The sequence below is a fragment of the Papio anubis genome, chromosome 3, assembly GCF_008728515.1.
Source record: "Papio anubis isolate 15944 chromosome 3, Panubis1.0, whole genome shotgun sequence".
Classification (NCBI taxonomy): domain Eukaryota; kingdom Metazoa; phylum Chordata; class Mammalia; order Primates; family Cercopithecidae; genus Papio; species Papio anubis.
Genome location: NC_044978.1, coordinates 160252835 through 160280718, shown reverse-complemented (window position 1 = coordinate 160280718; position 27884 = coordinate 160252835). Strand labels below are relative to the sequence as shown.

General features: G+C 44.0%; 1 protein-coding gene across 1 annotated transcript; it reads right to left on the bottom strand.

The window, feature by feature from the left end:
* Positions 1-4831: 4831 nt before the first annotated feature.
* Positions 4832-14376, bottom strand: CCKAR (cholecystokinin A receptor). Its single transcript, XM_003898559.5, has 5 exons — positions 14042-14376; positions 13115-13366; positions 9524-9785; positions 7046-7173; positions 4832-6056 (listed from the first exon to the last, which is right to left on the bottom strand). Exons 1-5 carry the CDS (start codon positions 14151-14153, stop codon positions 5524-5526), a joined length of 1287 nt encoding a protein of 428 aa, XP_003898608.1. The 5' UTR covers positions 14154-14376; the 3' UTR covers positions 4832-5523.
* Between the last annotated feature and the right edge of the window lie 13508 nt (positions 14377-27884).

Here is a 27884-nt window from a genome sequence, read left to right as displayed (position 1 = left end):
TCACTGCTGCATCAACCTCCTAGGCTCAAGCAATCTTCCCACCTCGGTTTCTCAAGTAGCTGGGACTACAGGTGCATGCCACAGGCCTGGCTAATTTTTGTATTTTTTCATAGAGACGGGGTCTTGTTATGTTGCCCAGGCTGTTCTCGAATTCTTGGCCTCAGGTGAGCTTCCTACCTCGGCCTCCTGAAGTGCTGAGATTACAGGCATGAGCCACTGCACCCAATCAAGGGTAGCACATTCTGACCCACTGAGTCACACAGGATCAGATCCACAACCCCTCGTCCCTCATTATGTACAAGAGGAAATTGATACCCAGGGAGGCGCCTGACTTGCTTGGAGCCACACTGTAAGTTAGTGATAGATGCTGAGACTGGGATACAGACTTTAGAATTTCCAGTCCAGAGTATATCCTCTTTTCTCATAGAAGTGGCTTTTATGGTCAGTGAATTCAAAAGCAAAATTTACCAGACATAACATACAGCGAGGACGATTGGAAACGCAATTGCCCAATCAACTGCCTCCTTTATCATGCACTGCTGCACCCTCCGCACGAAAGGCCTCTTGGTTGGGAAGGCATGCCCTTGCCGAAGACACCAGGAAAGAACCGGCATCAAGGAACAATGCCATTCAAGTGTATTCGTTGATTCACTCATCTACTCATTCCCTGAAATGTGTATTGTGCTATGTTCTGTGAACAATGCTAAGTGCTGAATAATGTATACTTGTCTGACTTCTCTTCCTAGGCAAGAAGGAGGATCTGAAATTCTACCCGGGCTGGGTTTCCAAGACCTGAGGTGCGTCTTGGAGTTGTGAGGCTGGCCCTGGGCTGTGGCATCAGGTTTAGGAAACCAGGAGGCTCTGTGTTATACTTGAGGGGGGCCAGGAAGCCAGGGAAGTCAGAAACATCCAATTCAAGGAGGCAGAGGGAGGGGAGTGCCATGCTTGGAGCAGAGCCAGCCACCGGGAGTCGGCAGATGTAGCATGGGTTCAGGTGGCCCAGAAAATCTCCCAGCGGTCCCCAGAGAGGCCCTGCGGGAGAGCAGATGGATGGGAGGGAAGGGCCAAGCAAACCATGTGGCTTTGACAACATTTATCACTGCTAATGAGTGAACTGGATACTTTAGTATGGATTAGACACATGTTGATGGTTTTTGACTGTTCTCCTTAAAGGGAATGAGGGCAGGAGGCTCTAAGCTGAGGGATACTAGAGACCACAGGCTCCCAGCCCTCTTCCATCGGTGGCTTCACAGCATGCACAGGTGCAACACCCTCCCATTATGACATCTTTTGAGACAGGAATAATACAGGGTGGTCTCAGGAGAACAGAAAATTGCAGGCAGCAGTTTCACATGACTAGCAAAACGAAACTGTTGAAATAGCCACAGAGGCTATGGGATGATAAGACCCTGAAAACCAGGGTGTGGACCAAGCTGGCTAAGACTGACTGCATCCAACATGGTGCTGGATCTGACTAGATTTCACCTAGGACCTCATTATTCACTCATTAACATACTAAACACACACCCACCAGTGCCATGACAGCTCTGAGACCACCCATATTTGGTGTAAAAATGGGTGGCATCACAGCTTTGAGAGACCTCCACCTTTTTTCCAGGAATCTTCATGAATATTCCACCCCTTGGTTAAAGAAATCCATAGAGTTGGCCGGGCACAGTGGCTCACACCTGTAATCTCAGCACTTTGGGAGGCTCAGGAGGGCGGATCACCTGAGGTCAGGAGTTCAAGACCAGCCGGGCCAACATGGTGAAACCCTGTCTCAACTAAGAATACCAAAATTAGCTGGGTGTGGTGGCGTGCACCTGTAGTTCCAGCTACTTGGGAGGCTGAGGCAGGAGAATTGCTTGAACCCAGGAGGCAAAGGTTGCAGTGAGCTGAGATAGTACCACTGCACTCCAGCCTGGGCTACAAGAATGAAACTATGTCTCAAAAAAAAAAAAAGAAAAAGAAAAGAAACCCATAGTGTAGAGGTAGCAACCCCAAACTCCATTGTGTGTCTCTGTCTTGAGCACACCCACACCCCCTTTTCTTGAGTGTGTACTTTTCCCTTTGCAATAAATCTCTATACGCTCACTATTTTCTGACTTGTCCTTGAATTCCTTCTTGTGATGGTGTCAACAGCCTGGACACAAGCTGGGGTCCAGGTCCCACTGGCATTTGGGGACCTCCTCAAGCCCAATGGCATCACTTTGATTACATTCGCCCTCTCCCCACACACACATCAAGGAGGAAAGAAAAGGGGAGGCAGCAAATGCTTACACCTAGAATCTTGGATGGGGATACACCAGAGTTGGAAAAATTCTTCTAGAAATTCTGCTGCCATGCTCCTCCACCTCCCCAAGAATGTGCCTTTCCTTGTTGGGAATCATGACTGTGGACAGAGAGGGCGCCGGAAGCACAGGTGCACAGTGGAAGTCAGTAACAGTGTTTATTGAACACACAAAGTGCAGAGTACTGGGCAAAACACTGGAAGGAAATACAGTGGAGGTTCAACAGCTGTTGTCAGCCTCATTAAGGTTACATTTGATTTGAACCGTGGGAACACCGGTTAAACATACACAGACGTATGTAAACAAGCCACAGAAATACATACATGCTTTTTCACTACTACATGCTTATGATACAAGATTCCCACAGGAACTGGGGTACAAGAAGCCACTGAGACACGCAGCTTAACTGAAGAGCAAAGATACAAGTCTCCATTCCAGGGTTCAAGTTCTACCTGGCTACTCTGGGGATGAGTGGGAGCTACCAGAAGACACTAGAAAATACCAGAGAATGATGATGAATGTGTTTTCTTAGCTCTATTAGCCACTGTATTTCAAACTCAAATTAGCATTCTACTTTAGCATGATATAAAGGAAGTTAACAAAGTACTAGAATAGAATTATGTCAATTTTTTAAAAAAGAGTAAAATCAGACCTTCTTAAAGGACAAAGATTCTAAAAGTTAATATCTTTAAAAATTCTTTTTAAAACAAGCTTCCATATGTGAAAGACTTTCCAATAAATTTAGTGAACAGGGGCATTTTACTACTCTATATCTGGGAAATTGTTTTTATTTTTATGTGCTTTAAAATATTTTTAAACTTTATGTGCTTTAAAAATATTTTTAAGTAGGGTTGCCAGATAAAATACAGGATGTATTTTAGTGCATGAGACGTGGTCATTCTAAAAGCTATTCATTGCTAATCTGAAGTTAGAATTTAGCAGCTATTTTTAGGTTAACAGGCCTTTGGAACTTCCAGAGCTTCCGAATAATGGGGGGCCTAATTTATCTTCATTTATATGCTAACACTGCCAGAAAGAAGGATTTTTTCTTCTGGCAGGAAAATTGTAGATAATGTAGGACTTACTCAAATATTGGAGAGATTTTCATTTCTTACACCCTTTATTGTCACCATTTTAGCAGTGCGTGTTTGAGTCAGTTGATTTTTTTACCTTGAAATCTTTGACTGAGGTGGCTAGTGACAGATAGTAAAATTAGATTTCAGTCTGAGGAAGTCTGGCTTGAGAGGTCCCCTGTACTAGTCACGCACTCAATAATTTCTTCCGTTAGCACGTGACAATTCCCTTCTCCAAAAATGTGACACTCACATCTTGTCCCATTATATATCTGTTACACTATTCATCATCACTTCTTGTCACTCTCTTTCCTTTTCCCCTTTCCAGATTGAATTCTTTTGAGAATTGAAATCCTTGTGTGCCACACAGAGCATCGGGCCTGGATCAATGGATGGCCATAACTCCATGGAAACAAGAAAAAGCAAAGCTCACTTCTCAGATGCCTAGACGCATGAAACTATGAACAATGGTTTTTTTTTGTTGTCGTTGTTTATTTGTTTGTTTCCTGTTTGCTTCCCACAGTAGCAGGCAAACTTGCTTCTGTCAAATACGTTCATGTTAATTTGTGTAAGTGGACAGGACAATGTTGCTCTAAAAAAAAAGTAAGAAGTGTTGGTAGACTGAACTGATACATACTATTCTAGAAATGCACTTCCTGGTATCTGAATGTACAGCTTGTATCTTATTTAAGATTTCTAAGTCAGAGGAGAGATACTTCAACACTAATTCTGCTAAGAAATGAAGTTCACATGAAACTTGGTCATGAAGGAATGTAAAATTATAATACTAGCTGAATTCCTATATCCAATAACTATTCTTTTTTTTTAAAGAACACCAAAGAGTATATTTATATGTAAAGGACGTAATTTATGCTTGGTTTACACATATACATAAAATTAGCCAATTATTAGCAAGCATATAGATTGCATTTAAAGGCATAGACAGTTCTGACATTCAAAAGCTATTTGTTAACTGAGTCCAAGTATGCCAGATTTAATTCTGGGCCTGATTATATGTGTTTCTACCTTTGGCCAGGTACATGTAACTTACAGTGCTCCTTTGTTCCTGGAGATCTTTTCTGGGAAAAAGGAAGTGTAGATGAATATGAGAAATTGAGTGGAGGCAAAGAAGTCGTAAGGTTTAATATCACCACATAAAGGAGAAATTAAGTAATATATATCATTAAAATAGAAAAAATATTCCCATGCACCTTCTGCCACTTAACATTCCTTAAAGTAAGATAGAATTCCATCTAGCTATTTGCCTTATACTCTTTTCTTTTTAAAAATGCTAAATTCAAGGCTGGGCGTGTTGGCTCATGCCTATAATCCCAGTAGTCCCAGCTACTATGGAGGCTGAGGTGGGAGGATCATCTGAGCCCAGGAGGCAGAGTTTGCAATAAGCTGAGATGGCACAACTGCATTTCAGCCTGGGTGGCAGAGCCAGACCCAGCCTCAAAAAAATAAAAGAAAAGAAAAGAAAAGAAAAGAAATAAGTTCAAAATTCCATCTTTCAGACATTGCTTATGCTATTCTGATGAAAACTAGCTTATGACTCTGAATGTTCTTGGCCAGCTTCAAGATGAAGAAATCAGGTTGCTGTCATACCCAGGACAAAATGGCCAGAGAGGGTTTGCTTCGTGTTCGCTTTGTGGTCACAATGTGGTGGAAGGCTACAGTGGATATATGAGAGGGTGACGGGCTCCCTACAGGCAGAGCAACCGCCACAATTCTGCATGAACAGAAAAAGCAGAGCATGGAAATGTGTCACAGGAGGAGTGAGAGCCCACCTTGGATGTTCTAGGAGGTTTGAAAGCTCAGTAAGCCCCACATCTCCATTTTGAACATGTGTTTAGCAACTCCATTTGCAGTAGGAGCCCTGTTGGACTCCTGTCCCTGGCCTGCTGAGATTTTTCTGATGGTGAGTGTTACTTAACATTTCCTGCTTTGAACTGCCTAGAAACCAAGTCATGGCCCCACTGAAGCAGTGCTCTGGAATCCAGATGAAGGATGAAAAGCAGACCTTGAAGAGTTCCCACTGGAGATGGAACCTTCCTTCTCCATCACCCCTGCTTCCTTCTCTTCCTGATCTCTTCTTCTGTTCTTCCTCCTCTGCCTCCTCCCCTCCTTCCTTCTGCAGCGGAAGGTCAGGGGACAGCTCACTGGGGTGGCGCCGAGGCACTCATATGGCTGTATGAGAACCTGGACAGAGAGGCTCCTATGGTCCTGCCTTCCTCCTCCTCCCCCACTTCTCCCCTCGCCCCGGGGGGACCAGGATTGGGACAGCAGGGGAAGGTGGCCATGAAGCCGAGGCGGAAGCGTTTGTTCATGAAGCAGTAGATGATGGGGTTGACGCAGGAGGAGGTGTAGGACAGGAGGAGGATGAAGGAAATGGGGGTCCCTGAGAGGCGGCGCTCCGCAGAGGCGGTGTCGTAGGCCCGCCAGGCGTTGGCGCTGAAGATGGGCATCCAGCACAGGAAGAAGAGGACCACGATGACGATGAGCATGCGGATCACCCGCTTCTTGGCCATCAGGTTGGCCGCGGAGCTGCTGCTCCGGATGCGGTGGGCCCTGCTGCTGCTGCCAGTGGACAGCTGCCGGAGCTCCAGCTTCCTCGGGGGCCTGGACTTCTGCAGGTAACACCCATCACTGTCCTCATATTTGCCGCTGCTGGTGGTGCTGGGTTTCCTTTCTGGGTGGGCAAGAGACCACTCATTGTTGGGGATGGGTCATGCCCAGTAGAAGGCATGGAGCCCCCACTCCCCTCCATGAAGAAGGCCAAACCAAAAAGGAACTGAAAAATGGCAGACGACCTGGCCTTACACTGACATGGGTAAGCATTGATCTATACTAGTTCTTCCCTTCAATGAAAAGCTGCTTAAAATGAGCAAAATATATGATAAAAACAATATCTTATGCATGTAGCTTACAAGAAAAAATGATTAAAGAATGAATATTCACACTCTTCTCCTTCCCTTCCTTAGCTCCCCAGAGGGAAGGTTCGGGCTTGCTGGGTAAGATTCCAGATTGCTTTTATTATGAGGAATTTGGATAAGAAGAAAAAAACCCATGAAAACCAAAGAAGCTAGAGAGACTCAGTTATCTATGCAGTAGAGAGCTGAGTTAGGGCATGGAGTGAGAAGGGAAAAGCTATGTCAACACGGGTGTCGAGGTCAATTTTCATGGACAGTGGATTGTAATGAATGGAGAAGGAGTGAGGCTTTGTGGCCACTGCAGGGTGAGAATAAAAAGGAGGAGAGAGGATGAGGAGAAGGAGACAACAAAAACCCGGCTGTGGGTTAGGAATCAAATCCCTTCCAGTGCCTTTGGAGAGACACAAAACAGGCTGGAATTACAAGTAGCTTTGGTTGTGGAAGGGGCTCTGTTTGAATACAGCACTACAGAACTTCCGGCACAGAAGAGGCCTCGGCTTGTTATTGGGTTATGTGTGTGTTACTTTATTCCCCTCAGAACGCTTTTGAAAGGAAAGATTTCCCCATTCTACAGATGAGAAAATGGAGACACTGGGCCTCATGACTGTGCTTCTTGACACAGAGTCTCATAAGAATACTTAAAAAATTTTCCAACAAACTTTACATAAACTCAGGTATTTCTATTTAAATGATAGGAAACAAGCTTTTGTGCTCATTTGGCATAAACACACAGCTACAAGATAGTTACCTTTAGCAGATTTCTTCTGGCTAGCCTCAAATTTTATTCCCTGGTAGAGTTCCAAAGAGATTAATCCATATGCCACCATCATCACAATTCCAGGAATAAGAAAGAGGATGAGTAACAGGAATGTGTGCCTAATGAAATCAGAAGAAATCCAATAACCAGCAACTTTAGGCCTTCAAACTCAAATGGGAAGGAATGAATAGGGTTTATGTTTATTTTTACTGGCCTGAGCAAACGCATTAATTACTAGTATTTAATATCCTTGGCAACTTCATGTCTGGCGATTCAGTCATTATACGTTGTTTACTTCTTTTCTTTTTTTAGATGAAGTCTCTGATGAAGGACTAGTTTAATTGGAAAATTTTGGTGTAATTCTGTGCTTGAAAGGAGTCTATGTATTAAAAAGAATGTAAGCTTTAAAAAATGAGAGTATGTGAATAGCATTTCAATAAAGCTGTTTTAAAAACCTTTAAAAATGACTTACATCGAGGATTTCTATGTGCTACATATAGGCTAAGCATTTTACATACATCATTACATTTAACTCTCATAATAACCATTGAGGTAGGTGCTACTGTCTTAATACCTATAGTAGAGAGGAGGAAACTGAGACTTAAAGAGCTTAAATAATTTGTCCAAAGTCACACAGCTGGTAGCAGAGGTGGAATTTGAACCCCCAAAATATGATTCGAGAACCTAGAAGCTATGCTTTTTAAGCATCACAATATACCATTTGTCAAACAACAGAGTAATCAAGTGCTTAGGCAGGGACAATGGAAAACCTCCTGAGTCTTACAAAACATGCCATTCTGGCTGTTTCTGACCTGTAAGCAGCTCAGACATTTACATGGGCGTCCATTCTCCATGACCCCGTGAGGCTGGCACAGTGGCATCGTCATTCTAGTGCCTGGCTGGGTAGAGCTATGCTTTCTCTAAACATCTTTGATTCCTGAGGAATCACAGCCTCCTTCTTTATGAGTCTGGCCCCTAAATCACTTCTGCAGTCTGGCATGTGTGAGGTTACACGATTAGGCCATAAAATTGTCAGAGGCTTATGGTGGCTGGGCCATTTCTCATTTCAATTTGACATGTTTTGATAAGATTCCTTTTCAAGCCTTGGAAATATTCCTCTCATTTGCAACGTAATTCCTTTGTGTGTGTGCTACTTGGTTGAAATGAAAGGAGGAAAGCAAAAAAAAAAAAGCAGAGATGATCTCAGTTTGGGGCTGTTACTCAATGTCTAGTTCCCTGCTTCTAAAACATCCTTGGAATTGGTAAATATAATACCCTGCAATTTGTGTAGCCTTTTTTTATCATGATATTTTTATGCACACATTCTCTTTTGTATCTTACAGCCACCCAATGAGGGAGATTTTTAAAATATCCACATTTTAAACTCCTAATAGAGATAAGGAACCTGACGTTCAGAGAGCTTATGTGAACTTGCCCAAGGTCCCCAGTTAGTAAGCAAAGGAACCAGTATTACAATCTTGCCTTTTTATTTCTGGTAAAATGCTCTGGGTAAGTACCGGAACTGCTGCAACTCTAAGAAAAACCATGTGGGATTTGGGACTCATTCCCTGCTCTGTCTTAATTCTTTAGAAAATCATTGCCAGGTGCAGTAGCTCATGCCTGTAATTCCAGCATTTGGGAGGCCAAAGCGGGAGGATCACTTGAGCCTAAGAATTCAAGACCAGCCTAGGCAATATAGTGAGACCGAATCTGTATTTTAAAGTAAAAATTTTATTAAATAAAAGAAGGCTAGGCACGGTGGCTCACGCCTGTAATCCCAGTACTTTGGGAGGTCAAGGCGGGTGGATAACCCGAGGTCAGGAGTTCGAGACCAGCCTGACCAATATGGAGAAACCCTGTCTCTACTAAAAATAAAAAAAAAAAATTAGCCGGGCATAGTGGTGCATGCCTATAATCCCAGCTACTCAGGAGGCTGAGGCAGGAGAATTGCTTGAACCCGGGAGGCAGAGGTTGTGGTAAGCCAAGATCACACCATTGCACTCCAGCCTGGGCAACAAGAGCATAACTCCATCTCAAAAAAAAAAAAAAAAAAAAAAAAATCATAGCTCTACAATTAATCTAGCCTAACCCTCCACTACAGCATTTAAAAGCATACTACATGATGGTTGAACACAGAGGCTCTGCCTCTTCCTTAGGTTTGTGAATTGGGAAACTTAACCTTTCCAAGTCTCAGTTTCCTCAACTGCAAAACGGGCACAGTAACAGTAATACCTATCTTAGAGTGTTTTCACAGGATTGACTGAATGAATATACTCATGGCATTTATAACAGGGCTCCCCAGCTAAGTGTTTGCTATCGTGATTATCCTAGAACAAGGCTGGAATGACTTCCTCAAAAAGTCTCCAGGAAACTGATCCCCCAACCACTCTGGACAAGGCATCTCAGTTTTTCATAATATTGCAAAATTACGTCAAGTTGTATTTTTAAAAATAAACAATGCAACCTTACCAGGACTGCTGCATGACATCATTGGGCAGTAGAAAGCGGCACATATTCGCGGTCTGGTTGTTATTTTTGGTAAAAGGCACCAAGTTGCTATAAATGGGGTACGGAGTCATGATGGTAAAGGAAAGGCACCAGGTAGCAGCAATCACCTTCAAAGCATGGGATTTTGTTTGCCAGACCCGGGACTGTAAAGGTTTGCAAATCGCACCGTATCTCTCTAGAGATATGGCTACCAGATTAAAGGTAGATACACTCACAGAGGTGCCTGGGAAAGGAACAAAGAAGCCGGTTATGTTGACTCTGAAATCCAAAGTTTATTTGCACATTAGCTTGAATATATCTGATCCGCACAGGTTTGATATCAAAGGAAAACGCTTAGAAGGTAAAGAAATATTGTGTATGTATATTTTTAAAAGACGATTTATTCTCAGCTTTGTTCCAGAAAGGGTTTAAGGCAGCTAAAGAAATGGATTTGTAAATACATCTCATTGCCAATTTTTAATAAGTTTATTGAGCTTTGATTATCACCTAACACCTGCTTAGGCTCAAGGCGCTCATTAATTAATAACCAAGGGGATGAAATTTGTTCTTGCACCCACAGAAAAGGTTTCTCTAAAATCTGAAGAAAAGCTCTAATTTTGAGTATGGTCTGCATAGTTCAGTTGACTTTAAAAACCCGAGATTCTCAAGCGTTCTCTGACCCTGAAAGGTCACTGTGACCTGAGCTGGAGGCATGAAGGCTTTTTCTAAAAATTTTGAGTACATACTGTTCTTAATAGTGAAACAATCTATATTTCAAAATGCAGCTTGTTGTAAAAAATAAGTAGTAAAAAGACAAGGGAAAATGCCCCATACGGTAACTAAAGGTTTCTCTGGGTGGGGGACTATAAAGTCTCCTGTCTCGCTGTTTTTGTTTTTCTGTATTTTGTAGAAGGAGCAAGCATCACCATTACAGTGAGAAAGGTATCAAACACACCTCATTTAAAATAATGTATTTCTTTTCTGGGTGTGGTGGCTCATGCCGGTAATACCAGCACTTTGGGAGTCCGAGGCAGGCAGATCACTTGAGGTCAAGAGTTCGAGACCAGCCTGGCCAACATGGTGAAATGCCATCTCTACTAAAAATACAAAAATTAGCCAGGCATGGCTGCATGTGTCTGTAATCCCAGGTACTTGGAAGGCTGAGGCAGAAGAATCGCTGGAACCTGGGAGGCCAAGGTTGCAGTGAGCTAAGATCGCACCACTGCATCCCAGACTGGGTGACAGAGAGGCACTCTGTCTCAAAAATAAAATAAAATAAATCATGTACTTCTTGGTCTTAGATGGCCTATGGAAAAAATAAAAATTAAAATAAAAAATAAATAAAATCATGTGCTTCTTGTCCAAAAAGCTGAATTTCTATTATTTTTGTATTTGTATATGCATACTTATTAAAATGTCCTATTATTCCCTTAAAATTCCCTGTAGAGTCCTTCCGCTATAAATTCTGTCAATTCTTCTGAATATCTCTTACCAAGATTTCTTAAACCTCCTATTAATATAAATTTGGGAGCAGAGGTCCTGAAACTGGGGTCCTTAGTTTCTCATTATTCTTATGGATATAAACTAATTCTCTGAAACTATATCCAAAAATGTCATTTTTCTAGGGAGCCTGGCTCTAGCTTTCCTTAGAGTCTTAAAGAAGTCTATGACCCCCAAACCATTAACTAAAAACTCATGTTCTGGGGATAGGATTTGCTGTGTTTTACTGGATTTTACCCTAAAGAGTTGATAACATTTAGAGTCGAGAGTATAGCCCAAAAACTCTCTAAGAGTCAGTTCTGTGTAATGGATCCTCAGTAACTATAAACTCACTGGCAGGCAAGCATTCTTTTTCTTGTTGCTACAAATTAGGAGCTAATCAATGTTAATTATTAGTATTGAGGAGACTGCAAAATTAAGAGAAGAACCTAAATTATTGGAATTAAAAATCCAACAAAATTATTATGGTATTGCAAATACTTTCAGAATGATGTTGCTTTTCTTTTGGCCAATAAAATTGTTTTTATGCTGTTGAAATTTACATAACATAAAATTAAACATTTCAAACTGAACAACTTTGTGGCACTCAGAATGTTTTGCCACCATGAAAACACTCGTTTTAAACCTCGGTTCACATTCTCCGGTTAAGGTTCCCAAATAGTATTACCATAAGATATATATGGATGGGCCTCGGATGTCTACAGCACTAGTTATTATTATTGCTTCATTATTTAACAATGATCTTTGTCCTTTGTAAGTTTCGTCCTTTTTTTTTTTTTTTTTTTTTTTTCAGAGGACTTGGACACGGATTGACACATTCTTGGTTTTTGGTGGCACGAGGGTCAGAAATTCATCATCATTTTGTCAGTGCGGAATCCCACTTCCTCAACTGGGAAAAACAAAGACTTTTAAAGCCTTCCGGTCACTGAAGACTACCCTAGCCCAGCTCACTGCTGCGTATTCTTCAAGGCTTGGGTCAGAACAAAAATAACTCCCTGCTTATTTCCCACCTCTGCCCCTCTCCCAACTAATTCTCAGAAAGGGCAAGGGACTAGGCAATCTGGCACCCAGAGGGGACCAAGAAATGTGTTTTTGTTCAACTCCAGGAGAACCACAGCAGTTGGCAAACTGAGGTAGCATGCTCACCACTGTGTGGCTACTAATCTGGACTCAAATCTCAGCTCCGTTGCTTACCATCTGTGTGGCTTTAGGCACATTATGAACCTCTCTGTGCCTCTGTTTCCTCCTTAATGAGACAAGGAAGAATCATTGCATTTACTTCATAGAGTGGTTGGGAGGTAAGGGAAGATCATGAAAGTTAAAGCACGTAGTACCACATGGGGTGCATCAAAGCACAAAAAAATTAGCTCTTTTGATTTTCATTATCATCATTTTTGTTTGGCATAGGCAAACAGCTACATATCTCAGCCAATCAGGGTCAGCTTAGTGACTCCACAGCCCCCAGGAGCAAATTCAACTCCTCATCTAGGGGCAGAGACCTCTCTCTCTCTGCCAGAGATGGTCCCAGCTTTGGGGAGAACAGGCTGAGAAGTGAATCCTGACAAGAGAATCTGGAACTGTGATAGAACTGGTTTTCAAATAGCCCCTGTTCCCTAAGAAAACAAGAGGAACAATGGCAAAGAACCCTCCTCCATAATCCTTACCCTCCCTAGAAGCCAGGACTCAAGTTGGGTATAGCTCAGGACACAGTCAACAGCTTCCAGAAAGGGATAGAGCAGCTTAAAGTCACTTTTGACTTCACACAGAAGGAAGCAAGTCCCTCTTCCCTTCAAATAGAATCAAGCAAAATTAACTGCTGTGTTTTCCTATCAATGTATTTCACTCTTAGAAACTGACCTCCAACGTGGATAATGGGGACCGACTTACAGGGAACGTATAAGGATGACCGTCAAGTCAGCAGCAATGTCCTTGCACACAGCCGTGCACAGCCTAATGTTCTGTGATTCAGCCCTCAGCAGAGCTCTTCTGCTGTGATTGTCAGAGGTTTGGGAAGGTCTGGGGCTGAGTGGGGTCTGGGGCAAGCTCCAGAAAGAGTCACCAGCAGCAACTTACCCATGAAGTAGGTGGTGGTCTTGCAGACGGCGCTCCCGAAGATGAAATCCTTGAGCAGATTGGGGATGAGGTTGAACGGCATGCAGAAGAGGCAGAGCATGAGATCGCTGACAGCCAGGGAGAGGAGGAAGATGTTGGTGACCGTCCGCATCCGCTTGTTCCGAATCAGCACGGTGATGACCAGCGTGTTTCCCAGCACGCTGAGCAGGAATATCAAGGAGTACAAGAGAATCTGCACCGCTGGCTGCCACTCTGCAGACAGTAACAGGAGCAAGACGGAGGGATGGAGGTGATGAGAGCAGAATGCTAAAACCGAAGCCAAGGGTGATTTCCTGCCGATTTCCCCCCTCACCGGGGTGTACATCACTGGACCCACCATTCCTGTCCTGACAACATTTTGCAGAAACAAACTGAGGAAAGCAGAGACTGAATTATTTTGTTTGTAGAAGGTTGGTTTGTTAAAAGATCACTCAGGGAACCACTTTTTCTTAAGAACAAAGCTCCTCAAGTGAACAGTGATCACTTTCTTTCCTGGCTGCTAAGCATGATTTCACTGTAACCACTTCATGCTGGTTTCCCCCCAAGAAAAGAAAACGGCTGCATGGTGACAACACCTTTTCTGCTGTGCTTGTAAGTTCAGGCTTTGACACTTGTACTCCCTCTTGCTTCACTCAGCTTTTCCTCCCCTGCTTTTGTTCCCCCAAGTCCTATTCATGAATGCCCAACTCTCCCATGGGGGACAATAAGAATATTTGACTCTATTCTGCTTGTTAATCTCTTCTGCAAACTTCTGAACATATGACTTTATCCAGCCTTGTCTCACAATGACTTGGTTATGTTTTTTTTTTTTTTATCAGCCTTGCCTTTGCTGATTTCTCCCGCAACTCAGTAGTTTCCTGGATTAAAATAACAGCTTCCGACACTTACCTTTGGAGGGACGAGGCTGATCCAAGCAGAAAAGCGTCTCATTTTCGAGCCCGAGTTCGCAGGGAGGAGTGATGTTGCTTCCATTCACAAGAAGGCTGTCAACCACATCCATCCTTGCCTGCTGCTTTCCACCAAGTGCTGGAGAGCTGGTGAATTGCTCACTCCCGGCTCATTTCTCTAATGACTGAAGCGTCTCCCAAATGCAACCTGCCGTGGAGGAGCAGGGAGGGAGTGATTTCCAGGTGTGGGCTTTTTCAGCCATTCCTAAAGGCGACTTGAGTTCACCACACTCACTCCAGCTGGGCAAGCATTTGCACTCCTGTTGTGGAAAAGGCAGTGAGTGCAAGCGAAGCCCGCTCCACCTTCACCCCCCACCCCCCCGGCCCTTTCCTGGGCCAGTCTTAGGGCCCTGAGCACAGACAGCCTGGTTGCCCGTTAACCATTCTCAGAGTGTGGCTGCTTTTATACACACATGTGTACACATGCAGGGACACATACACACACACACAGGCTTCCCCAGTACTCCTCTATATAGGAACCTGTCACCATCCAAGACATGTGCAGAAGAAAGCCCAAACTGGCTGTATGAGACAGGAACAATTAACATGGTAACAGATCCGATAATGCAGACCATCAGGCCTAAAGAACACGGAGGGACTGTGTTCTACCTCCTTATAGAAAAGCAATTAGTGCCTTTTTAGTTCTGGAACCATGCCCGGTGGTGTGTGTCTGTGGATAGAACTGCTGGCTGGTTGTTAAGTTGCTACTAAACACAGTGTTGTTTCTCGTGGTCTCTGCCCTTGTTAACTAGAAGGATTGAGGTACTTTTGAATATAGGTACCTGGGTCCTTATTACAAAAGATGTTAGTAAGATTTCCTCGTCATTCATGAAGTCTTGCGTTCAGCACATCTTCATTGAGGGTCAATCATTTGCCAGGCACTTTTCTATCATGTCAGCAAATAATGAACAGAATTATTTCAGGTAGTAAGTACTATGAAGGAAGTAAAGCAGGGAGACGTGATGTATACAAACAGATTAGGGACTGATTTTTTGGGGGGCGGGGACAGGGTCTTACTCTGTCCCCCAGGCTGCAGTGGAGTGGTGCAATCATGGCTCACTGCAGCCTTCATCTCCCTGGCTCAAGCAATCCTCCTACCTTAGCCTCCTGAGTAGCTGGGACTACGGGTACACACCACTAAGCCCAGCTGATTTTTTTAGTTTTAGAATAGAGGAGGTCTCGCTATGTTGCCCAGGCTGGTCTCAAGCTCCTGAGCTCAAGCAATCCTCCTGCCTTGGCCTCCGAGTGTTGGGATTACAGTTGTGAGCCACTGGCCTGGGGCTGCTAATTTAGAAGGGGTAGTCAGGAGAGGTCTCTCAAGGAGGGGACTGTGATCTGAGACCTGAACCACAAGGAGGACAAAGTCTTGTGAAGATCTGGGGACAGCTTCTCCCAGGCAAAAGAAGGAGTATTTTTAGCAGTGGTAACAGCACGTGCAAAGGCCCTGAGGTGGGAATGAGGGTGGCCCCATTGAGATACGAATAGATAGAAGCAGGAGTGAGTGAGGGGCAAACAGCAGGACATGAGATCAGAGAGGGGGACCAGACTCAGAGGTCTTGCTCTGTTGCCCATGAAGCTCTGTGAGTGCAGTGGCATGATCTACGGCCTCCACTGCACAGACTCTACCTCCTCAGTCGCAGAGCAATTGTCATGCCTCAGCCTCCCAAGTAGCTGTGGAATCTACAGGTGCTGCACCACCACACCCAGCTAATTTTTAGACATTTGTCTAGTAGAGACTAGATTTCACCAAGTTGGGCTCGTCTGTGTACTCAAAGTGCTTCCGCTGAACTGCAAGCTGCATCCAACCGCGTCTCGGCCTCACACAAAGTGAACTGGCGCATTTTTACTGTCAAGTGTGAGCCACTGCACCGACAGCCTGGTGCAAGTTTTCCTTGAAACCACGAAGACCACATGGTTCAGGGCATTTAGTCAAATGGGGATCAGAATGATTTAATAGATATTTGTTATGAAGATTGAACGATTGACTCAAGACAGTGTCTGACATACAAAAAATGTTCAATAAATCACAGGCAGCAGTATTCATAGCTTCCTACAATAATGGCTATTTTCCTTTTACAAATGAGAAGGCTGGGGCTCACAGTGGCCACATGCTTTGCTGGTGAGAACCAGTGGTGGATTTCCCCTCGAGGGCCCTGCAGACCCCATCCTCACACCGCTCTTCCCATGGCATGGAGCTTTGCATCCCCATTCTAGCATCACGTAGCCTGTTTGGAGCCAGGGCTGTCGTCTTTACTCCTCCTTCCTGCCATGAGGCCTTTTGGCTGAATCCTCCCTGTCTACAGATGATGGACCCTGCTCACTGGGCGATGACCCAGAGCAGCTGTGTTCTGATGTGAGAAGGGATGAGCATCCAGGGTTTCGGCTGCTGCTTCAGCTGCTCCAGCTGGGCAGACATCACCAGCCGTTCAGGGTGCCTCCTGCTGAGGCTTGTCAGGCCCATCAGCAGCTGCTTCTAAAGCTGGGGGGACAGTAGTTCTGTAAGTCCGAGAACCAGAAGAGCAGAGGGCTGAGTATCGATCTGCCCTAAACCAAAATGGAGCCCAATTTGGGGCAAGTTCCTCCTTTCCCTTCCCTTCCCTTTCCCTTCTTCCTATTCTGTTTCTTCCTCCTGCTCATTGTTTGGTAGGAAGTGGGAGTGGGAGATGTGGTTGATGCTAGCGATTTTGTGAACTCACGGTTGGGGGGATGGCAGCATATTTGAGTTCTATTTTGTACAAACTTTACTGCACAACTGAATTACCTGGATTAGTGGTGATTTCCAGACTTTCCTCCTGTAGATTCTGATTCCTCAGCCCTGAGCCTGGAAATCTGCATTTTTATCCAGCATCCCTGGGGATTTGGAGACCTGTGATCTCAGGATCACTTGTGGGAAAACTCCCTGGGACCCGTTAAGAGGGTGAGGGGAGCTGTCAGAAGGCAGAAGTTGAAGCCTGATCTTCATCCCTGGCTGGTTGGGAAGCACGTACAAAGAAATTACTTAACCTTTCTGAATCTCAGCTTGCTCGTCTGTAAAATAGAGATAAAATAATACTACTATAAATAAAACAATACATGGAGACAACTCAGAACAATGCCTGGAACATAGTGCTGGATACTATTTGTTATTATTAATGGGTAAGATTAATTCTAGGGATGCTCTATTTATCCCATTATCATGGCCAGATTAAGGGCTTGTATTAATATCTTCAACACCCTAGCACAAAATCTGGCATATAGTATGTGCTTGGTAAATATGAATGAATAAACAGCAAAAATTAGAGGAGCCAATATTTCATTGCTTATTACACCCATTGATAATTCTATTACATTGATTCCTTTCCTGGCCATCTCTGGATTTTTTACTTTGAATTTGTGAGCCCATGTGATATGGTTTGGGTGTGTCCCCACCCAAATCTCATCTTGAATTGTAGTTCCCATAATTCCCACATGTGGTGGGAGGGACTGGATGGGAGGTAATTGAATCATGAGAATGGGTCTTTCCCTTGCTGTTCTTGTGATAGTGAATAAGTCTCATGAGAGCTGATGTTTTTATAAAGGGGAGTTCCCTTGCACATGCTCTCCCTTGCCTGCCACCATATAAGGTGTGACTTTGCTCCTCATTCACCTTGCATCATGATTGTGAGGTCTCCCCAGCCATGTGGAGCTGTGAGTCCATTAAACCTCTTTCCTTTTTAAATTACCCAGTCTTGGGTATGTCTTTATTAGCAGCATGAAAACAGACTAAAACCTCGTATTACCTAAGAGTTCAACTAACAAAAGAGAATTGCAATGAAAGATTCCAATGCACTTTCAAGGGAAAAGCTGATGCATTTCCAAAGTGTCAGCCCTTGTTTCATTCCTCAACATACATGATAGTGAGTGTCTCGTAAGTGCCAGGTGCTGTATTTGGTGCTAGGGATTTCGTGAGCCAAGTGGATGGAATTTCTGTCCTCATGAAATCACTGTCCTCTGTGGGACATAGAAGACGAGTAACTTGGGCAAAGTGGAAATGCCTTTTCACCCTGGAGACCTAACCTGTGATTAGGCACAGTTCCAGATGAATTGATACAAATGGACTAAATTGAATTGGAATGGCATAAATGCCTCTCCTCTCTCTGAGACACACACAGACACACAGGACATAAGCCCAAGTGCCTCCTGCAGTCCACAAAACCCTTTCAGTACTGGGGACTCTCTTCTCTGTCAAACCCTGCCCTGGAAGGAAAAGACGTAAACAATCTCCATGGGTTCCTGGTTGATAAAATTATTAACTGTTCTCCAAGCTATTCTTTGTGTTAAGAAACAATCGTTCTAAAACACCTAAAGGATTTATATGGATTCCCCCACCCCATTATGACATTAATCACATGCTTATTGCACATTTTTTAAAAATAAAGAAAAATAAAGGCTGGGTATGGTGGCTCACACCTGTAATCCCAGCACTTTGGGAGGCCAAGGTGGGTGGGTCACCTGAAGTCGGGAGTTGGAGACTGGCCTGACCAACATGGAGAAACCCTGTCTCTACTAAAAATACAAAATTAGTCGGGTGTGGTGGTGCATGCCTGTAATCCCAGCTACTTGAGAGGCTGAGGCAGGAGAATCGTTTGCACCCGGGAGGCAGAGGTTGCGGTGAGCCAAGATGGCGCCATTGCACTCCAGCCTGGCAACAAGAGTGACACTCTGTCTCAAATAAATAAATAAATAATAAAGAAAAATAGATCAGTATAAATATAACACAAATACATTTTGGGGCCCTACATGATTCATTCTCAATGTGGTGCCACTTTCAGAGAAACTCAGACACTCAGAGGTAGTGAACAGGCAATTTCATGTTCTGGGAGACTCAGTTCACAGGGCAGCCTGACATTTCTTAAAATTCTCTTGCCTCTGCAGTTTCTCCGTACACTCTGCTGCTCAGATTGTCATTCCCTGAATTCCTCATTCCTCACTCTAGTCCCAGACTCACTCAGAGTGCCGTTTGCTAGGGTTTTTCTATTTTCCTCCCTCTAACCTTCTCAGCCTTCTGCCACTGGCTGACTGGGACTTCTCTTCCTCGTTGCACGCTGGCCGAGCTGGGCTACTCTGGGAAGAGTTAACGCCCTGAGGCTCTCGCACATCCCTGGTGCCCACAGAAGGCAGCTTGCAACCACCCTCTCAAGTTCTTCCCCCACGGCTGCCCTCCTTGGAAAAAGCACAGTGGACCTTTGCTGATGAATAGATCCCTTCTCCTTGAACAGAGGAAAGCCAGTACTGTGTCTGCTTGAAGATGTCACTTAGCAAAGTGGACTTGGGCTTTGGGCAAGCAGCTTTGCCTCTCTGAGTCTCCATTTCCTCGCCTGTAAAATGGATTCGCAGCAATAACGCACACCTCAGAGGCTGTTGGGACCTTACTTGTCACAATGTGTGTAAAAAGTGCACCCAGGAGAGCACTTTGCATGTCATAGGGGCTCAATAAATGATAATAACAAGCAAAAAATGTATTGATAGGAACATTAAAACCAACCCTGTTACCACTGTCTCAAGATAACCTTTGTTAGTGGTTTGGTGGTTATCCATTCAGCCTTTTCCTCTAAATACATTTTTTAAGAAAGAGAGAATTGGTATAATACTCTATATACCATAATTATTCTACTTACCACTTTTTGAAAATGTAATTTTAAGATAAAATTTCTCTCAAAATGAGAAATATGGTTTTTGTAGCATAATGGAAAAACGTATTTTTAAAAAAATACTTAGATAGACAAGAAAGTAAAAACATCTATAGCCTCATTATCCGGAGAATTTAAAAAAACGTTTTATATACATCTTATTTTGTATATTTATTTTGCATATGTCTTTTCTTCACTTAACATTATTCCATGATTATGGTTTTTTGTTTGTTTTTTGTTTTTGTTTTTGTTTTTGTTTGAGACGGAGTCTCACTATGTCACCCAAGCTGGAGTGCAGTGGCGCCATCTCGGCTCACTGCAACTTCTGCCTCCCAGGTTCAAGCGATTCTCCTGCTTCAGCCTCCTGAGTAACTGGGACTACAGGTGCACGCCACCTCACCCAGCTAATTTTTGTATTTTTAGTAGAGATGGGGTTTCACCATGTTGGCCAGGATGGTCTCGATCTCCTGACCTCGTGATCCATTTGCCTCGGCCTCCCAAAGTGCTGGGATTACAGGCATGAGCCACCGCGCCCGGCCGATATTTAGGTTTTATTGTTAGCTTTTTATTTTCATAAGTGAACACATGCACACATGTTTTTGTGACATTTGATGTACATTGGTAACTTCAGGGCTGTCCTCAGCACACTCACAGCATTCACACTGAATGCAACGCAAATGTAACCTCATATAGTTGTCCACGCAAGGTGCATGATCCCCTGGAGCTGGTCACCTGGCAGGCCTGGGCAATTGCTTTCCAAAAAAATCATACTATTTTATAAGGCTGCTATTTAATAGTACTGGTTTATTTCCTTTTTTTTTTTTTTTTTTTTTTTTTTTTTGGAGACAGAGTCCTGCTCTATCACCCAGGCTGGAGTGCAGTGGTAGGATCTTGGCTTTCTGTAACCTCCACCTCCTAGGTTCAAGTGATTGTCCTGCCTCAGCCTCCCAAGTAGTGGGAATTACAGGCACCCACCATCACGCCTGGTTAATTTTTGTTGTTGTTGTTGTTGTTTTCATTTTTCAGACAGAGTCTTGCTCTCAGTAGGCTGGAGTGCAATGGCGTGATCTCAGCTCACTGCAACCTCCGCCTCCTGAGTTCAAGCGATTCTCCGGCCTCAGCCTCCAGAGTAGCTGGAACTACAGGCGTGCACCACCATGATCAGCTAATTTTCTTTTGGTATTTTTACTAGAGACAGGATTTCGCCATCTTGGCCAGACTGGTCTTGAACTCCTGACCTCATGTTATCTGCCCGCCTTGACCTCCCAAAGTGCTGGGATTGTAGGCGTGAGCCACCACGCAAGGCCAGTGTGCAGGTCTTGTATGATCAAAGATGCTCACTATTTCCCACCTTTGTTTACTAGTTGTATTTCTTCTTTACCAAAACCTAAGATAAGCCAGAGCATCTTTTAGGAATTCTGTGCTTTGCCCATTTCTTTATACCATCAACAAATATTTATTGAACATCTGCTCTGTAGCAGGAACTGGGGCAGGTGCTGTTCCCAGTGGTGAACAAAACAAATTCCCTTCCTTTACAGAGCTCTCATTCTGTGAGGGACATGCAATAAGCAAATAACTGAATAGAGTTTTATGTCAGAGAGTGTAAAGGGCTGTGAAGGGAAACAAAGCGAGTTTGGGGATAGAGAGTGATGGGTCATTAGGAAGGCCTTTCTGAGGGAAAGAGTCTCAGGACAGTCTGGGAAAAGACCATTCCAGATAGGGCAGTTATTGCGGTCTTAACGTTTTTCTCATCACCTGATACGAGCTCTAAAAAGCTGAGAATGATGTTTAATTTGCAAATCACTGTCATAAACTGCAGTGTGTGCGTGTGGCAGAAACTCCTTCCCTTCTCTTTTTACATAATAATAGGGTCTCCCATTTTTAATTGGGTACACAACTGCCTAGCATGAATAATATTTTCCTGCCTCCTTTGCAGCTAGATAGGGCCATGTGACTAAGTTCTGACCACTGACAAGTAGGCAGAAATGAACATGCAGCTTCTGGAAAGCATCTTTACAAAGAGGGAGCATGTCCTTTTCTTTCCTTTTCATCTTTCCTCTGACTGGAATGAAGATGTGACCGCTGGAGCTGGAGATGCTGTCTTGTACCATGAGGTGGGTGCCTGTGTTGGATGTAACGAAACAAGACACTTGAGGAGCCTGGATTCCCGACAATCTTATTTATTTATTTATTGAGACAGGGTCTCACTTTGTCACCCAGGCTGGAGTGCAGTGGTGTGATCTCGGCTCACTGCAACCTTCACCTCCTGGGTTCAAGCGATTCTCGTGCCTTAGCCTCCTGAGTAGCTGGGATTACAGGCACACACCACCTTGCCCAGCTCATTTTTTTGTATTTTTAGTAGAGACAGGATTTCACCATGTTGGCCAGGCTAGTCTTGAACTCCTGACCTCAAGTGATCCACCTGCCTTGGCCTCCCAAAGAGCTGGGATTACGGGCATGAGCCACCGTGTCCAGCCCTGACAATCTTAGAATTGGTATATTAGCTAGACCTGAACTGCTTATCTTTAAACTTCATTTATGTAAGAAAGAAAAATGGATTTTATTTCAAAAAACCAGTGCTGTTATGGATTTTCTGCCACTCTCAGCCTAATTTGAACAGAAACACTGTAAATGAGAGTCTGCAAATTTTAGTTTCTAGTCTTTTTTTCCTCACACTACTCCACAGCCATTAATATAGTCCAGATACATCACTGTAGCTTTCACATCAACACTGGTGATATTTCCATCGGTTGGAACACTGGTGATATTTCCCTGACTCCCAGTGTGCCTGTCTGATTCCTTACCACCTCATTAGAGTCTACTATTCCTTTTTAAATTTATTTTTATTTTTGTAGATATAAGATCTCACCATGTTGCCCAGTCTGGTCTCGGACTCCAGGCCTCAAGTGATCCTCTCACCTCGACCTCCCAAAGTGCTGGGATTACAGATATGAGTCACTGCACCTGGCCCAGAGTCTACTATTCTTATTTTTTTGAGATGTCACCTCTCTCTGTCACCCAGGCTGGAGTGCGGTGACGCAATCTCAGCTCACTACAGCCTCCACCTCCTGGGTTCAAGTGATTCTCCTGGCCCAGCCTCCTGAGTAGCTGGGATTGCAGGCACGTGCCACCACTCCCAGCTAATTTTTGTATTTTTAGTAAAGATGGGGTTTCGTCATGTTAGCCGGGCTGGTTTCAAACCCCTGACCTCAAGTGATTCATCCGCTTTGGTCTCCCAAAGTGCTGGGATTATAGGCGTGAGTCACTGCACCCGGCCCAGAGTCTACTATTCTTTAAGACCCAACTCCAATCTACCTCCCAGCAGCCTTCTCCAGTTTACAGCCCTCATTGCTGGGTTTTTTCTCTCAACCTCCACAGCCCTTACCACGAATTCCACTCACTGGGACTTAATCAAGTGGTCTTGTCCTTTCATGGGTTGAAGATAAATTTCTGCCTCATTTTTCCACTTTTGTCTATCTCTGCTGCTGTTGCCCTAGTGCACGTGGCCCTCACCTCTCCCAGGGGGAATTGCTGGAGCTCCCTGCTTTCCCTATGACTCCTCCAATCCCTCCTCCATGCAGTAGCCTGTGTGGTGTTTTAAAAATAGAAGCCAGAATGTTATTCCCTACTTGACTTTGCAGACCTTTCCGGTGAGTCCCTCAATGACCTGGATAGCCCCTGCCTCCCTCTGTGGCCTCACTTTACACCCTTCCCCATCCCATTTCCTTTCTGTGTGTGCCATAGACTTGCTTCTCCCCCATGCCATGCTCTTAGCGCACTCCCTTCCTCTTGCCTGCGGTCGTCACACATGTTTTCTCTCTGTCTGGACTGCCCTACCCTCATGAATTCCCACCCACCAATGCCCTTCCTCAGGGAAACCTGTCTTTGGACTTAGACTAAAACAAGTTTCCCCATTGGCTGCCCACACAGGTACCTGGTCTTTTCTTTAGCAGTACTTACTGTGGCTCGTAATATTGATTTGTGTATTTGTGTATCAGGGTTCTCTAGAGGGATAGAACTAATGGAATATATATACATATATGTGTGTGTGTGTGTGTATATACATATATATACATATATATGTGTGTGTGTATATATATACATATATATACATATATATGTGTGTGTGTGTATATACATATATGTGTGTGTATATATACACGTATATATATGTGTGTGTGTGTGTATATATATAGGAGTTTATTAAGTATTAACCCGCATGATCACAAGGTCCCACAATAGGCCATCTGCAGGCTGAGGAGAAAGGATTGCGAGTTCAAGTTCCAAAACTGAAGAACTTGGAGTCCGATGTTTGAGGGAAGGAAGTATCCAGCACCGGAGAAAGATGTAGGCTGGGAGGCTAGGCCAGTCTAACCTTTTCACATTTTTCTGCCTGTTTACATTCTAGCCGTGCTGGCAGCTGATTAGATGGTACCTACCTAGATTAAGGGTGGGTCTCCCTTTCCCAGCCCGCTGACTCAAATATTAATCTCCTTTGGCAACATCCTCATAGACACACACAGGATCAATACTTTGTATTCTTCAATCCAGTCAAGTTGACACTCAGTATTCACCATCACAATTTGTGTGATTGTTGGCTCACCTGTCTACACACTAGAAGCTCCATGAAGACAGGAGCTGTGCTTTGCATGTCACTACAGTAACTCCTCAATGTAAGTGTCGGTCAGTATTCCTCCCCAAGCCACTAGAAAGAAGGTATTATAATTCCTTCTTGCACATGAGGAAAATGAGTCTCAAAGAGATCATAATAGCAGAATCAGCACTCAGACCCAAGTAGGCTTGATGCCAACTCCGACAGCACAAAGTATCACCGTAATAAACTCCAGAGTCGGTTGGGAATGGAGGCCAAAAACTGGTTCCTACTCTGGTCTGGTCTTCAGTACGATTGAGGAGGAGGCTTGTGAGTCTTTAAGATTCAAGGACATGAATCTCTGAATAAAATTTCACAATATATGACAGACCCTGGGGGAGGTTCTCTTAACTTGGGAGTCAACACAAAGCCAGTATAGAATTAGCTTAGAATTTTCTCACCCTTTCTTAGGCTCTCCGGGACCACTCAGAGAAGGAAGCTAAGAGGCACTGCTACGCAGTGAGCACATGGAACTCCAGTGTGCCACTTTATTGGGCCATCTTCACTGACCTGACCTCAGTTGGGCTCTACCATTGACCTTCATTCCTTTGCATTTCCAGTTCCTGCTCCACAAAGTGCAGAACATAATATTAACCTCACGGGGTTGCGTTAGGAACCCATAAGATGGTGCATGTGAGGGAAAGTTCCATCTGAGTTCTAGAGAGATGAGGGAAAAAAGCACCATTTTTTTGGGCACAAACACTCCATCAGATGTCCTATTTCTCACACAACAACGTGCTGCCCCAGTATGAGGCATCCTTCACTTATCTGTGGGAGTCCTCAAGGCAGGCCTCATGTACACACCTGCAAGTCACGCTCTTAACTATTGCTACCTCATGCCACCCATGACTTTATCCTCTGCCCTGGATCCCACTGCGGAAAACTTCTACCTTGAACCACTGGAATCTCATCATGAGAACGCCATGAACCATGGGAAGAACACTGTCTCTGTATCTTTCATGTATTCTCACGAAAGGACACTGTTCTGCAGTGGCTCATCCTCCCACACCAGTGTGCAGCAGTGGGGACTGAGCACCCAAGGAGCCCCACTGCGTTAGACCCCAGAAAGCCTCCTGGGAAAACAGTCCCATCAACTCCAGCCCTCAAATCTAGTCCAAGGCCCACCGTGGCCCTCCATCTCTCTGCTATCCTGCTGCACTGCCCCATCCAAACCCTTTTTTCCCCTGGAAATTAAGAGACAAAAGCCCCCAGGAATATCAGAGGATGCAAAGGGATGGATGAGTCTTCCTGGGGTGGTGGGAGGTCTATGTCCCAGCTCAGCCAGCCCAATGCCCTACCATATCACTGTTATTATGCTCCCATCATGTCAGGAGGAGGCTGCTAGGCACCACTGGATCACTAAAACCCTGAGGATCACATTCCTCAGAGGCGTGGGGAACAAGCTTCGTGGTTTTTACGGGAACCATTTAGACTTGTGCCCAGTGGCATCTGATCCACCCACAAGTCCACTTGCTATTTTGGGATTGTAACAGCTACCAAATCCATTAACTGGTTTAAAAGTGAAAGCAATTGGAAACACAAGTGCCTTGAAATGTTTAAACACCATAATGCTTATCTGGCCTGATTACTGGGAAGGGAGAGCCAGAATGGAACACTTGATTTCAACCCTTTCATGAACCAGTCAATTAAAGGAGAAATGTCAGGAAAACATTATTTCTACTCCTGTCAATAATAAAAGCTTGGATTTGAAAGTAACTTGTCTTAGACAGGCATTTACAGATCACAGAGTAGTTATAGCCCCAAGCACACAGTCTCAGAGCTTACTATGCAGTGATGTCACTGTGCCTGCAGGGTCAATCTGTCACCACGATGGACCCTGAGCTCCTTGAGAGCAGTGCCCTGTCAACCACATTTGCTGTAATTGTATCTCCATTTATTTCTGCAATAGTTAGTGCATGTAAGCATTCGCTAAATGTTTGTGGGGTAAAAGAATGAGCAAATGGGAGGATTGATGTCATTTAATGTCATTTTATCATTTTTATATATGGAAGAAAATGTAAGAGTCTGAAATTGTAGGATTTTTCAAACTGGATAGAATTATCCCTCCATTTTACTTATGATATAACCATTTCAAGAATTCAAGTCTCTTCAATGGCATGATCTTTCCAAGCTATTTAAAATAGCAGCAACAACAAAAGGAATACTAATAGTTAATATTTATGAACTTCTATTTTGCATGCTTTATACACATTGACGCACTTAATCCTCACACTGACCCCATGAGGTAAATACTATTATGATCCTCATTATCCAGAGAGGCTGAGTAGCTTTCCTAAGGCCACAACAGAACAGGAACATTTGCCACCAAAATTGTCCTTGACCTTTTTTGGGTCTTGGATCCTGCTATAGACTGAAGATTTATGTTGTCCAGTATTCATGTTAAATCCTAACCCCTAAGGTGATGGTATTTGCTGGTGGGGCCTTTGGGAGGTGATTAGATCATGAGGCTGGAGTCCTCTTGACTGGGATTAGTTCCCTTATAAAAGAGACCCCACAGAGCTTTCTTACCGCTTCTGCTACATGAGGACACAGCAAGATGGCAGCCATCTATGAACCAGGAAGCAGCCCTTACCAGACCCCAGTCGGCCAGCACCTTGATCTTGGACTTCCTGGTCTCCAGACCTGTGAGAAATAAACGTTTGTTGTTTATAAGCCATCCAGTCTGTGGTATTTTGTTATAGCAACCCAAGTTGACTAAGACAGATTTCCTTTGGAATCCAATATTCCAAAGGAAATCTAAGAAAAGATATTTGTACCCCAACATACATTCAATGTGTGCACAATTTCATAAGTTCATGAACTTTCTAAAAACCTAACCATAAACCATAAACCATAGGTTAAGAATCAATATAACAACATACTTAGGCTCTGGAGTTAGCCACTCCTTGTTTCTTTCTCTTTTTAAAAAAGTGTTGGCTGGGCGTGGTGGCTCACGCCTGTAATCTCAGCACTTTGGGAGGCTTGGGTGTGGGGGGTGCCTTGGGGTTGGGGGGGACATGGAGGGGGAGGGGGCCGGGGCTGAGGGGGGCGGATTACCTAAGGTCAAGAGTTTGAAACCAGCCTGGCCAACATGAAGAAACCCTGTCTCCACTAAATTAAAAAAATTATCCGGGCTTGGTGGCAGGTGCCTGCCAGTTACTTGGGAGGCTGAGGCAGGAGAATCACTTGAACCCAGGAGGCGGAGGTTGCAGTGAGCCAAGATCGCGCCACTGCCACTCCAGCCTGGGTAACAGAGTAAGACTCTGTCACAATTTAAAGAAAAAAGAAAAGTACTTGTTGTTAGTTATAAGTAATAGAGGACTACATCTTCTGTAGTTAAAATTCAAACGTTAAATCAATGTCTAAATTTCTTTTGACCAATGATTTCCAGATGCTTTCCTAGAAGTAACCATTGCTACCACTTCATTTTATATTCTTTTTCTATACATTAAAGATCTAATTTTTTATCCACAGACATTACTTGC

Excerpts from the sequence above, each read along its gene's own strand:
- CCKAR (XM_003898559.5), bottom strand. The coding sequence starts at position 14,153 with ATGGATGTGGTTGACAGCCTTCTTGTGAATGGAAGCAACATCACTCCT. Across the intron at positions 7,174-9,523 it reads GATGTCATGCAGCAGTCCTG|GCACACATTCCTGTTACTCA; the intron begins GTAAGGTTGCAT and ends TGATTTCATTAG. Across the intron at positions 6,057-7,045 it reads CCAGAAGAAATCTGCTAAAG|AAAGGAAACCCAGCACCACC; the intron begins GTAACTATCTTG and ends TTGCCCACCCAG.